The sequence below is a fragment of the Micropterus dolomieu genome, linkage group LG12, assembly GCF_021292245.1.
Source record: "Micropterus dolomieu isolate WLL.071019.BEF.003 ecotype Adirondacks linkage group LG12, ASM2129224v1, whole genome shotgun sequence".
Taxonomy (NCBI): Eukaryota; Metazoa; Chordata; class Actinopteri; order Centrarchiformes; family Centrarchidae; genus Micropterus; species Micropterus dolomieu.
The window spans coordinates 16,622,864-16,637,355 of NC_060161.1; the positions used below are offsets into that span (position 1 = coordinate 16,622,864).

Here is a 14,492-nt window from a genome sequence, read left to right on the forward strand (position 1 = left end):
AGCGGAGAGAAGGTCAAGGTGGATTTGCATCCCCTCAGCGGATGAGCTGAGAGCGTGAGCTGGACAAATGACGCCCTGCAAACAGCTGGCTGCACTGTAGAGCTCACCCACAGTAGCCTAGCATGCTGCTAACACTCGCCAGAACACGCTCAGTTCAGCCGCACACATGCACGTCACCTGTCGTCTTCCTCGACACTGCCTCGGCTTTAATTTATAAGACTTGTAAATTTCACAGTCCTCACAGAAACACAACCAGATTGTGGCTGTGAAGTAGCAGAGAGAGAAGGTCCTACCTGGGCTGTGTAGGGTTACAGCATGCAAAGCACAGGAGTAGACAGCTGCACCTCGAGGCTAAACGCTCCTGGAAGATATTTAACTGGTAATTCTATGCAATCTGTACTGCTACCACCATCTCACACCTAAACTCCCTCTCCATGCAGTGTGTTTCTGAAACACTGGGCTGTAAAATCCCTCTCATGAGGTCTGGCACAGTTGGTTTATTTCATTTGTCACAACCCCAAGCAAAGCAGAGCAAGGCCAACAGTTGTGCCAAGTCAGAGTTCGTTGGCCGCTTATGTTTCACGGAATACACCATCTCTCTCTCTCTCTCTCCTAGTCTTTCACACACTCTTTCCCAACCTCCCTCTGCCGCTCCTCTCTCTCTCTCTGGGTGAGGCTGCCCTCCTGTGAGTGATCAGGGACCTGCTGTTGACCCACCTCGCTCGCTGCTCTCCCGGAGCTGGCTGGAAGTGAACAGTGGATCTGTTTCCACACTCATTTTGTGTGAGGTTATTGTTGAGGGTTGTTATGTGTTTTGGTCATCACAACCTCACATAAGATGCTGTTACTGAGCAGCGTCTTTCCTAAGAGTGGATGAATCGATTTCTGAGTGTTTGATAGTTTCATGTTGGAGCCAGAGTACAAATAAAAACGCGTCAGGTATATTTTCTACAATCGATGTGGTAAATACACATTTAAATTCATCTTCTACATCAAAAGTTCAGGGAATGTGTTTTGTTTTTGCACTTTGAGAAACTGAGACCTTTGGGGCAGACATGCATACAGTAGGTGGTCCAAATAAAAGAAACACCTTCCACAATCCACAGCTATAAGAATAACCATAGAGTTAAATAAAAACCACTCAAATGTAACTTTGCAAACCTCACACAGAAGTACAATATGCAGGTATATTGTATTCATAGTTATCAGCCACGTGACGTACTCGGAGACCTGGAGGCCAAAACAACAGACCAAGATAGGAGCTCACACTGGACTCCCTCGTAGAGATGCCGCAAAAGCAGTTTTATTAAAGCAAATTTTATTTAGATCACCTCTCAACTCAAGAAAAAGATAAATATGGACACAAACTTCCAACAATCCATATACACCACCCGCTGCCGTATTTCCGCCATTAAAAACCGCCATTAAAAACCGCCAGGCCCCCTGCCAGCGCTCGACTGTGGTAATGTTTTACGTTTACCTTGTAGGGATTCCCTCACCTAACACAGCTCAGGCTTGTCTCCTCGTCAACGTTTTTTTGCCCTCCAAGGGAGCGTTTTCTGCGGAATGTGACGTCACGTGAAAACCTATGAATTGGATTGCATCATGCTGTTATGTGTTACTGTGTTTTAACATTTTGTTCTGCTTTTGTACAGGTTTCACTCACTGTGCATGTTTGCCCTCAATACGAAAGATTATTTCCCATCTTCATTTCCTTTTAAACCAGAAAGTTCAAATGATGATGTGACATTTTGCAAGTAATTTAAAAGAGAATGGAAACAATTCTGCTCGAATAAATTTCTTGCTGTTGTACTGATAACTTGATAGGTGAGAACTTAGAATTAGAATTTGCTGCTGGGTGTTTTTTTAAGATAAAGACAATGATGTTTTGGTTGCTGCATGTTTAAAAAAAGTCCAAGAAAAATACTTGGATCACAAAGCCGGATTAGTCTGTTGGCTGACTATCGTTGGGCTCGACTCATCACAAAGCCGACTTTTAACCAGGCTAGATCACCGTTGGTAACCTGTGCCGAATGGAGCATAACCAGATCAAAACTACTGGCCAATCAAATCACTGAAGTTAGTGAGTCGTCGTTCCTACGGTGTACAAAAGTGCTGTAGTTTACAAGTAACAGAGAAATCTTTTTAAAATTAACAAAAATTGCGTTGCCTTGATAACTTTACCTTGGGCTGCAACTAACTATTATTTTCATATTAAACATTAATCCGCTGGTTATTTTCTTAATTGATTAAGCATTCGGTCTGTAACATGTCAGAAGATTTGGAACATTATGTTACAATTTCCTAAAACCCAAGTTGATGTCTTCAAATTGCTTGTTTTATCCGATCAATAGGCTATAGGTTAACACAATAATGAACAATTTACTGTAACATAAGACAAAGAAACTGGAAAACTGGAACCTGGGAATATTTTGTCCTTATGCTTTTAAGATGACTGAAACGATAAATCAATTATAAAATAGCTGACCAAACATTTCTTTCTTTCCATGAACCAATCAATTAATCGACTAAGCATTTCAGCTCTCTATAATGAATGGTAATTATATCTGCATTTTAATTGCACACCCTGTTAATTAACTCAGTAAATTATAATCCTATCATTATCATAGTCGGAGTCGGCTGCTGATCACAGAGTTGGCGGTTTGATCCCCAATTTCCTTGAGTTCGCTGCCATTGATGTGAGAGTATGTGTGAATCAGATTGAAATTGTTAAGCGCCTTGGAGAAAACCATTATATAAATTACCTTTTTTTTTTAATGGTATTTTTCATCTCTGCTTTGGCAGCAGTCTACTTTTAACTCTTTATATGGGCCAAAAAATATCACTAATAAAAAAAAAAAATAATAATAATTATACTCGCTTTTTAATTTACAGGCTCTGTACTTTAACAAACTCCTGCTAGAGAATTAATCCGATCAACTCCAAATTTGTGCAGTGCAATCTAAAGACCTTTGCGATTCTAAATTGCGAAGTGTTTTCGGATTCGTCAAACGGTGTTGCCGTAGCGAAGCAGTGAATTTCGACGTTCCAAAATAAGCAAGCGTGCAAACACATTCAATGTTACAAGTATCAAGATACTGTTTCACCTTCCGCATTTCATTTTTACAAACCTAACCGTCAATCGAGTAATGGAGAAAATAATCAGCAGGTGAATCATTAATTAAAATAATAGTTGCACTCAAAATATTTCAAAATGAGCTCCACCAATACCAACAGTAAAATCCTGCTTTTACATTAATGCCTGAAGAATAATCTAATGATATATAATACTAACAGTCACAGGGACATTTACAGCTTGTAATACTTTAAATACATTTCCTGGTTATACTTACAAACTTTTACTTTTAATGGTGTATTTTTACAGTGTGGTATTAGTACTTTTACTTCAGTAAAGTATCTAAATACTTGCTTCACCATTGTTAAATACCATTTATACAGAACTCAGTGAAGACTGTTAAGACAGACAGACTAAGTTGAGCTTTCTTTGTGATACAGACCCCAGAACTAAAACAATCTGCACAGGTGAATGAGAAATATTGTTTGTCATGTCGCGTCATAGTGGGAGCTGGTTTCCACACAAATAATTCAGAATGATGATTTTGTTTTCCGTCTGTTTGATTAAAGGGAATGACGATATCAATGCTATTATACTGTATCAGCTAAATGGTTAACCAGCCTCTTCATATCATCAAATTGCAACTTTCCACATGTATATTTGTCCATTACAACATCAGCGGCCCTGTAACGTAATCTATACATTCATCTGCACCTTCCCGTGAGGTGCACACGGCAGGCTCATCATTCACACACTAGGATGCTGCAGACAGTAATGCTAGAAATATAAAGTGATGTAAAATTACTACCCAGGGTTAAATATTAAATCACATCTGCTGGAGATTGTATGTTTGTTTTTAGCTGTTGTCATGCATTTGTTTTTAGAGCCATTGGTGTAAAAAAAAAAAAAAAAAATAACATTCAGTCTTGTATTTCCTGTCCTGCAGGGCTGGATAGAGACTTTAAGTTCAGGTTGTCACAGACTGAACTGTAAAAACTTATATGCTAGATGGTGCAAAGATATTAATGAGACACTGATGTGGACATTTCAGGCCGCATCTAAGTTCAGGGTATTAAAATCACTTGTATTAAAGTTTACAGCAAGTTTCACGGTTCAACCAAATTAGAGCTAAATCTGATTTCAAATGTTTTGTAGTGTCTCCAACTTTACTCACTAAAGGACTCCTGTGATAATTCCTCGCCTTGATGATTTGCACTATAATGGCCTTGTTCAGTACATGTATGATCATCAATAAAGGTTTCAGTAATGTAAAAAAAGTAATGGCTTCATTTTCTTTGAAATGCTTTAAAAATTAAGTGTCTGAGTTACTGATACGTGGTCTCACCTTGTATAAAAGGGTTTATAAATTCTGCTTTAATATTTTACAAAACCTCTGGTTTAAAGGGTAATTTGGGTATTTTAAAATCCACAAAAAGTGCTTTTAGCCTCCGACAGGCAGATTGTTTTACAAGGCGTTTGACAGCATCATGGAAAGAATCCCTATGAGTGACTCCTGGTGACGCCCTTTGTTATTAACCAGAGAAAGAAGTCAATCAAGTTCTCGCTCAGAAGGAAGACGATGGTGGAAACAGTTTGTTGTGTTGGAGTACCATCGGAAATAAAGTCTTGCTAAGAGTGTGTACACCCCCCCCCCTGCCTTGTTTCCACATGTACTGTCACAACTGTAGACAGACTTTTTGTCAAAGCTGTGATATCTGATTTAAATGTAATGTAAAAACTATGGTGCATGTACAGTATTTTAATACAGCCTCGGAGCAGCTAGCATGGCCATAGACTTGTTTTTGCACATTAACATACTGCAGTGTTCGACACAGGATAAGCAACCCAAACAAAACATTTTGTATATAACAATTTATTTAAACAGTAGCAATCTAGGATATTTGGTCACTTGGTTTAAACACAATACAACATGATCCAGTTCCAGTAGCTCTTGTAATTGGAAAACACAAAAAAGGTGTATGTTTTTTTTTTAAGTACATACAGAATGGCAACTGAAAAACTAACCAAACCCATTATTTAGAAAAATGGAAACAGATCAAAGTGCTGGACTTTCTTTTGAAAAACAGCGAGGCCTTAAGCTTGTCTTCTTTTAGCTTTCCTCTTAAAACATGACTCCATTAAGAGGCCATTTAGTGACAAAGGCTACATTATCTGTAATAATCCCATATCTTGGTATAATAGGACCATGAAACCCGGCGCTCATCAATCCAGATTAGGAGGCATTCAATGAAAATAGAAAATCACAATTAAAATAGTATATTTAAAAACGCACAATGTCAGAGCGACACATTCTTCAAACAGTCTTGTAAAAACTATCTTGTAGGAATGGCTTTGAAGGTTTCAGAAAGTGTTCAAAGAGGCACAAAATAACGTTCAGTAGAGTTCACACTAGACACCGCTGCAACTCTTTTAAGAAGAGGAGATGAAAACATCTAAAAAACAAAACAAAATAAGGAATGGCAAGAAGTTTTCTAAGTGTCTATGGCTGCCGTCTTGTTGGCCAAGAGCAGATCGTTCAGTTTACGCGTCCTCTTCCTCCTCTTCATCCTCGTAGTATCGGTTTCGTTTGATCATTTCCTCCACAGACAGCACCTCCTGTGGCTCCACCTCCTCCTTGTCATCCACCTCCTCGCTGTCCCAGAAGCCCACGTCCTGAGACGACCGGCTGGCCGCCACCTCACCTTCAGGAGATGAGATGTCTGTTGGCGTCTCCTGCCGTTTCAGGGGCAGCATCTCCTCCTCCGACACGCCTCCATCTTCCATCTCCTCCTCCTCTGGTTGTTCATCTAGATTGTCGTCCTCCTCTTTGGTGAGATGATGGTCCGGCATACTTTTGCTCTTCATCTCCCCTTTCTGTTCCTCCTCTCCTGAGCTGGTGTGAACATCCACACAGCTGTCTTCAACGGGGGTCAGGCTGTCTGACGACTGACCGTCGTGCTGCACCTCCATGCAGGAGGGTTCAGGACTCTGCTGCCGGTTATCCACATGAGGAGGTGGACACTGTTTCCTGCCTTCAGCAGGAGGAGTGTTGCCGGCTTGTCCTGCCAGTGTGAAGGGCAAGCTGCGCTCCTTCAGGGATGAGCTCCGGCGCAGACAGGGTGTCTCTCTGGCCTGTTCAGGGGCTGAGGAGGGAGAGTCCTCCTCTGGGGGCCACTTGGCTCGGATGGACTTACTGGCTGAGCCCCCGTCTGTGGTTGTTGTGGCTCCACTGCGGCCGGACGAGTCCTCCAGCTCTGTTCGTGGTGGCCAGGAGATTTTCAGCCTGCGGGTCTCAGTGGGTCTGTCAGCCTTCTCTGGTGACCCCTGTCCCAGAGCCTCCATAGTGGCTGTCAGCACGTTGACTTTAGCCAGCGGGGAGTCCTCCACACTGGGGCTGTCCAAGTCTGAGGACGTGGCTGGGCTCGGGATCTTCGGCTTGTCCTGAGGCGAGGTCTCACCACTCTCCCCTTTGCCCTCCCACAGCTCCTTATGGGGCCGGTGGCCGAAACCCTCGTCGTAGTTGCCTTTGGCCTTGAAGAGCTGGGAGAAGTGCGGCTTGCAGTACACGTTGTTGTGCAGGGAGGCGTAGTTCACCAAACTAGCCCGGAGAGGAATAAACACAAAAGAGACGTGATTAGAAATATGAACAATCTGCTATGACAAGGTGAGAAATTATTTTATCATTCCTGCCATCAAACTGTTGAATGCTCAGAACGAATCAGCTGATGATCAGCTCCCCATAAATATTGATGGATGGATCTTGTTTTAACCACTAATCAGTGGTTAAAACAAGATCCAAGATGGGATGGCAACAGCTGGATGTACTTCAGCTTTTACATTCTGTCACTGATAATATATTATACTGTATATTAAGTAATACTAAGTAATACTATATGACAACATTCACCTTATACTAGACCTCATATCCCAAACTATATTATATTGTTTTATTATTATTATTATTATTATTATTATTATTATTATATTACAAACTTTCATAATTTCATTATAATTTGATATTTATGCAGACAAACACCAACTATCATGAATTAAAATCGTTCATGAAGATACAGTGAATATACACGCATTTGTTTTGCATTAAATTACTTAAAACCTCTTGAAGCCCCTGACAGAATTTCTGATTAATTTGTGTAACATACCATAAGGTAGCATAATACATTTAAGTGCCCTTCTTTTTATTGCAATGGGATCTATAAATATAAAATGATTTTTGTGTTCTGAGTGACAATTTTTCTTGTTGGGAGACAAAGTCAGAGTTCTGGTACAGGAGTTGGTCCTGAGATTTTGGTGAAAACGAAAGAGTTTTGAAAAAGAGATATTAGAGACGTGTGTGTAATCAAATTACCTAAAAATAGCAGCAGATCCTCATTAAATACCCTCGTAAGTCTGCTACCACCTGCTCTTTTAAGAAGTAATTATTATGCCTGTGTCTTCCTCACCTGAGTTTGGTGTTGCAGTGTGAGCAGCGGAAGCAGGAGCTGTGGTAGACGTGCTGGTTGGCCACCAGCCTCTCCAGAGGATAAACAGTCTTCAGACACGACACGCAGGTCTCCCTCACTGGCAGGCGGAAGCCCTGCACAATTATTACAGAAAGCAAATTCATTAATTCACACAAAACGTAAATGTGTATTTCTCTCAAGTGTTTCTGTGAGGACTCACTTTGGAAGTCTTGGGCTGAGAAGAGTCTTTCTGACTGGAGGATGCAGGCGTGCCAGTAGCAGAGCCTGCTGGGTCACAAAATCACCAGCATGAGAAAAGGTAGTGCCATGTTCTGAACACAAGATGGAGCCACTTCCATGTTTAATACAATAAACTGACATGTTCAGGAATAAAAAATGAAACAGTGGATGTTTAGAAATTAATTTTTAATCACATGATACAACAGCACTAAATGTACTGGATTAATTACAAATAAAATAAATTTACCTTTCTGTATAATTCAACTCTTATAGACTGGATAAAAGTGCAAAAAATGTTTTTCACCCCCATAAACTACACCCAGACATCCACTGTAATGATGGTCCACCAGCCAAGTTCTCATTAGGAAGAGGAAATTCCTATCATCTAGAGTCATTTGAGGACATGGAAAGTAAATTACCGTTGCTCTCGGAGGTAAAACCTTTCCTGCTGTTCACTTCTGGCTCTGGACTCTGGAAGAAAAAGAGCTGATGTAAAGACAAACTAACCAATCTAAATTTTTCAATGTGGCAGGCTTTATAAATGAACCATACAGCAAAACATCTACCATGTCTGAAATATATAGGTTATTATTTAAGTCATGTAACAGAGACTGAAGGCAATGTGACAACGTGCAGCATGCAGAAGCAGACTCACCAGGTCCAGAGTGCACGGAGGAACGTTCTCCTTCTGCTTCCCACAGAAACTATCCAGCTGATCGCTCTGTTAGACGGACAAGCAGCAAGAGAGGAAGTTCAGTAATAGAATACAAAACACTAAAAGCTCCTTTAAACATGACAAACTTTCATCCTTGATCATGTGCCTGTCTAAGCTGCCGGTGAATTTGCGTGCCACACTGAGATGCATCTTGGCCGCCTGCGGTCCAGAGCTAGTTTGGGTGATTGGATTTGACTACAAGGCAAAGCAGTGACCTTAGAAGCTTTAGTAATTTCAGGTGTATGGGCGTAGTGTTTTGGAAGTTAAAGCAGCACTGAAGTGTAGCACCTGCATTAAGTTCAGAGACTCACAAGAGACAGATTTTAAAAAGATTAGTCGAAATCAAATCAGCCAAGATAATCGAGAGGCTATCCTGACTTTTAGTAGAAACACTGGATCCTATGATTCCTATAATCAAACTCGACAGTGTCATTTGTTAAACCCTCCCTGCTTGGTTATATATTTTAAAACTCCACACGGCCAATTTGTAATGCAGGCTTGCTGTTAAGAATCTGACGTCTTGGGGCATCTTCTCTCTGCTGGCTACTTGAAAAAGCATAAAAAGCTTCCAAGTTTCCAAGGCCAAGCTGAGATGAAAATTAAATTACAAGCAATGGAGGGGTTAACAGCAGTCCTGCCGTAGATATTTAAGGCACAGGTTTTGAATTATAGTTTAATGTCACCACCACAACACTTGACAGTATGTGATCATGCTTTAATTACATTTCCCACACAAACTGTTCACATTCTGTCATTTACTTTGTGATATATAGCGACTGAGCACTACGAGACTTATATTACTGGAGTTACGTCAAGGCAATGGAAGACTACGCCCGAGCAGTCGCCGTGTTTACTTTATTTCATCCACTGCGATAGAGAGCGATGATCACAGTGAGCAGTGGAGACGTCTTTGTAAGATGTGTGTTCGTGAAAAGCAGCAGATAACTGAGCTTTTCCATAAATGTCCTTAACAATGTCCTCACTCAACGATCTCCACTGGCATAAAAAAAACAAAACAACACAAAACTTGGAGAAAATACAAGCAGCCCGTGCTGATCAATCACAGTTCTTGCGGTCTCCACATGACTACAGCGGTTACATGTGTAGGCTTTGTAGGTGCACATGTTCACCAATCAAGGTTATTGTTTTCAGACCTTAGTAAGCTCCTCCAGGTCCACAGAAGACTTTATACAACAGTATTCACAGCGTCATACTAACCAGTAAACTGATCTGAGAGTTTAAAGTACCACTTTAATATCTTAGTAGGTTAAAAACTGGGAGGCAACATGTCTAAAACAAACAAGAGCTTTAGCACAACTGGAATGAATCCGTTGTTTTGGAGGATTACTGACAGGAGTACTCACACTGACTGAGGTGGGAAGGACTTCCTGTTTGGAGATGGCAGCTTGGTAGAGGGCCATCCGGTCCCGGAGAGGAGTGGACTCTGAAAGGCTTCCATCTGGTATCACAACACACAATATTGAGAATATTATAATTAAACCTTAACCACAGGTCATCACACCTAGCGACTTGTACTTGTTTAGGAAACTAGTTTCTTGATGTTGTTGGGCAGTTAACCTTGTTTAGAAGCACAAAAACCACAAACGCAGAGTGTCTTGTTTTTTTTTTTGTTTTTTTTAAACATTACATTGATTGTGGGAAACATTTGTTGAATTCTGCATCACACGACAACCGTTCCTGTTTAGGATTTTTTTTTTTTTCCACCCATCCCAGTTCAGATTGAGTGCATAATGTGCTGGTTAGTCATGCAGGCTGTGGACGGGAACAAGAGGTCAGGAGTCGTCTGCAGTGTGGAGGGGAAAACAGGGCTTTGTCTCTTCCCGTCTGCTGATCACAGTGGTTCTATGGCCGCCTGTGTCGTCACTTCTGAGGAGGATGTAATCCATCCAGAGGAAGGCAGGATGATGTTTGGAGGACATTGTTTGTGGCAGACTGAATTTTCAGATAAAGTGACTTGAACAAAGGCTCTGGGTTTTTAAAAGCAGCTTACTAGTTTGTTAGAAAGGGGATGTTCGTAGTCACAAAGCCACAGAGAGTTATTGCCAGACTCTGCAGCTTTAGAAAACTAAAACACTAAAATGCTCTTTAAATACGAGGGGAACTCCTTAGTCATTTGTTAATAATAAGTAATAAAAGAAATAAAAAGATTAGAGCAGCTATAAAGAGACTAAACAGAAAAAAGAAGGCCAGGTATTTGCATAGGTCAAAGTGGCACTAGTGGTGTTAGAGAAGGTTTCCTGTTCTGCCAAAAATAAAAATCTGTTGGAAAAACTGTATACTTTAATATTTCTATTACATTAAAATTGTTGAATTTAATGATACAGAAATATGGGGAACCCTTGTGGCTTATTAACAATAAACGTTATAGTAATACAACTTTTATTTTTTATTCAGTACTGTAAGTATCTAGGAACCAGGGACTTCTATGCATGTTATCCTCCATCTTTTCTCCCCTCATTTCCTTGTATCTCTCTAATAAAAAAAAAAAAAAAGGCTTAAAATTGCAAAGACATATTTGAATTTTGTACCTCCTAGTAGCTGGTCCATGTTGGCAGTATTATTACCGTTTCCTGTGCTTGTTTGCTCTCTGGAAACCTGCAAAAAGCAGACAAACTGTCAGAGGTGTAGAAAAAACACACAGCAAACAAACAAACAAAAAAAACAGCTTCTTTGTGTCCTGCAGGACCTCTGCAAACACGCTACAGCACATATACACACAGCCATCTGATGCTCACATGTTTCGGCCAGTAGAGCAAACAGGCAGGAAGCAACAGGAAGATCAAGGCGTAGAAGAAAATGCAAAGACAAGAGCACATCGCAGGAGGTAACAAGTGGTGTGTGTTTGTCCAGTCCAAACCACTTTAATCCCCTTATGAGCTCAGAGAGACGGAGCCTCAGACAGACACCCCCCGTCTCTGATCAGCCGCCAGCCAAAACAAAAGAAATGATAATTTCTCTGCTGTGGTTTAACAATGAAGTTCGGACCTTCCGGTTTGAAATATTATATTGTCACAGTTTTCAGGTTTATAAACGGGATATATTCCTAAAACTCTACTTCTGGACCCCAATGTGTGTGTACCCAGTCAGTCTCAAATGAAACTGATAATCAAATTTTAAATGCAAAGCTTGTGAGGTCACATTAGCCGACAAGTCTCAACTCCTGCAGCAGGCAAACCACTCCCACCGACAGTCATGCCAGTGCCTCCTTCCAACTTGAGGGCACACATCGTCCTCCTCCAGTCAATTAAAAGTACAGCTTACACAATAGGTCAGATTATGACGCTTCTACACATTTAGCATTCAGTCTGTGAGAACCACAAGTGACTCGCCTGCATCTTAGATCCAACACCTGCTCGGTAGATTTAGGTGCAGTTTCCCTTCTGTGTCTACTACAGATTCAGTGCCAGGTTGTTTTCTGCTGCGTCAAACACCTGATGAAGCTTCAGGCGTCGCACTGAGTGGCCCATCGTGTGCTGACAGGCTTCAGCAAGTAAAAAATTGGGAAAGATTTCACAAGAGCAAACAAAGCAGAGGTAGAGGTGGATACTGAAAAAAAACAAGTACGGTTCTGACAAGTTGATGCTCACCAGTTATCAGTGAAACGTGATCATGTTTGGCTTCTTCACTGTCGCTCAGTGTGTTTAAACTACAGCCAGTACTCTACAGATGTAATCAAAATTTTTAAAAAACGGATAAGTCTGCTGATGTGTTTTTCTTAGTGCCACATATTTAAAATATATAATAAACATACAAACAACAAAAGATGATATGTTTTCATCCTCTGTGCTCTGTTGTTAAAAACAAATCTGATACACTGGGTAACGTGTTTCCTCGTTACCATTAACATGGGCACTGTAGTTTATTTTTAAGACATGTAGATTAGTCCAACGCTCAATAATAGTTCCCAACAAAAAGGTCCAGCTGTTTTAAGAAATTATAAAAGCTTTTTTTAAATGTATGTGTGACACAAGATTTATGTTGTCAGTAGGAACCAATGGGCTTGGTGCTGAGAGCAACAAACAGGGGAAGTAGAAAAATATGGAGAGACGGACTAACATTGTTGGTTTTCATGGGATTTGTTGACAATATGAATAATATCGAATATGTCCAGCTTTATCCTTTAAATTACACCAAGCACTATTTCTTTGTGCAGATGTAAAATGACACCTATATCTAATTGACCAGAGTCACAACCTTTGAGGAAATAACTTAAGTACAGAACCAAAATCTTAAACCTGCAATTGTGATTACTGGCCGCTTGGGGGCTCCAATAACATTACCTTTTAAGATGATATAGTGATATGGTAACAGTTGCTCACACCCCCCCACCCCCCCCCACCCCCGATCTGGAGCAACATTATTGTTAATCTGAAGTCTGATAAATGTGAGTCCAACATCCACTCCTCTTAGCTCAGTTTTTGGTCTCCACCCAACTCCTGAGAAAAACATCTGCTTCTTTTGTTGCCAAATTCCCAACCAAGTTCACCAGAAACTGTGACTGTGCTCTTGTTTAATGCATTTTTTTTTTCCTGAAAATAAACTGACTTTCTGTGTCCAAAAAATACTTTAAGAGCGGCAGGAGTGAACCAAAACAGTAAAAATGTAGCTGTCGTGAGATAATTCGCAGTGGATTCACCTATGAGTGACACCTTTCACAGAAATTTAGTTATTTGATACATTGTTAATATACAAATATTGATTATAACAGCGTTAAGCAGTATGATATCTAAATCTTAAAGCCCTGCACTAAACTTTTAACTTAAATGGAGGTGGAGAATGATGAGCCAGACTGTAACATGATGTCATCTGTGTTTGCTTGCTAAATCTGAGAGTCTGAGTCAGTTAATCATAAATAATTCACATGTATGACACACACACACTCTTTGGATCATAACTGTGTTATGGGCTTGTCTCTGGCATTGGAGAACAGAGACAAATCCCAACAAAAGAAACCACCATCATCATCATCATAATAGATCTATCCCCAAGGGTGGATTATCTTCCAGAGACAGGAGGTGCAGCTTTAAAGGAAAGGGGGTGTCTGAGACTGGTTTGCATGCGTGTGTCCGTCTCTACATGGGGAGGAAGTGTAAACATGTGGGAGTCAGTGGGATGTAAACAAGCAGCCGGGCCATACGAGGCCAGGCCGGGTCTCAGGAGGCTGGATCAGCAGGCTAGACAAAGAATCTGCTGCTAATCCTGATACTATTAAAGCACTCATTCAGACTGACTTGCAGTTCCCCTCATGACTCCACCCTGTCCTTGAACACACCTCACACACACAAAGACCAGTACCCTGTTCTTAGACAAAGCAAAACAAAGACAGAACAGGAAGGTACCTCCAGCTTGACTTAACAGCCTTTAAACAAGGTAATATACTCAACCCACACAATAATACTGTGAGCGGACACTGAAAGGAGCCACTGATAAAGTTCGCTCATGAAGTGGTCTTTGAGAAGCTGTTTTCATTACAGGCACTTCGCAGCTGAAAGAGGCCTTTAGGGCGACATGGCTGCAGTGAATATAACATAGGAGTCAACAAAAAACAGCCAGAAAAAGTAGACAGTGTGTCTCAGAGCAATGAAGCCAGCGCCTGTTCAGAGACCAAACAAAGAAAGCAAGAACGCCTGAATGAAACACCATAGCTACCTCTCGTGAAGGCGAACGGAGAGAAGGGCCACAAGGGAAAAAAAGACTCAGCAGAGAGACCGAGGTGGACTGATGTACGACTGAATCCGGCAGGGATACTTTTAGACCAGCACCGAGGCTCCAGAGGAGAGAGAGGCACTGACTGAGCAGAGCAGCCCAATCTGGCTTATGACAGGGGGAGAGATGTGGGGTAGGGCCTCTGGAGATGGTTTAGGGGAGGAGGAGGAGGGAACACAGACTGGGAATAGGAAAGGCGACAGGGAGCAGGTGTTGCAAGGGGAGCGGGGGGGGGGGGGGGGGGGGGGGGGGGGGGGGGGGGGGGGGGGGGGGG

The 14,492-nt window shown here is 41.4% G+C and overlaps 1 protein-coding gene across 3 annotated transcripts in view; it reads right to left on the reverse strand.

Annotated features, from left to right (window-relative positions):
• Positions 1-4,933: 4,933 nt before the first annotated feature.
• Positions 4,934-14,492, reverse strand: part of LOC123980297 (LIM domain and actin-binding protein 1-like) — a 28,053-nt gene continuing 18,494 nt past the window's right edge. For 2 of the 3 annotated variants that reach the window (XM_046064603.1, XM_046064604.1), the window contains exons 5-11: positions 11,041-11,107; positions 9,856-9,950; positions 8,432-8,497; positions 8,196-8,247; positions 7,757-7,824; positions 7,537-7,670; positions 4,934-6,674 (exon numbers count right to left, since the gene is read on the reverse strand). In XM_046064603.1, coding sequence (XP_045920559.1) covers positions 5,618-6,674; positions 7,537-7,670; positions 7,757-7,824; positions 8,196-8,247; positions 8,432-8,497; positions 9,856-9,950; positions 11,041-11,107 — 1,539 coding nt within the window. In that variant the 3' untranslated portion in view covers positions 4,934-5,617. The remainder of the gene's footprint in view (positions 6,675-7,536; positions 7,671-7,756; positions 7,825-8,195; positions 8,248-8,431; positions 8,498-9,855; positions 9,951-11,040; positions 11,108-14,492) is intronic. The other variant, XM_046064605.1, reaches the window with a different exon arrangement.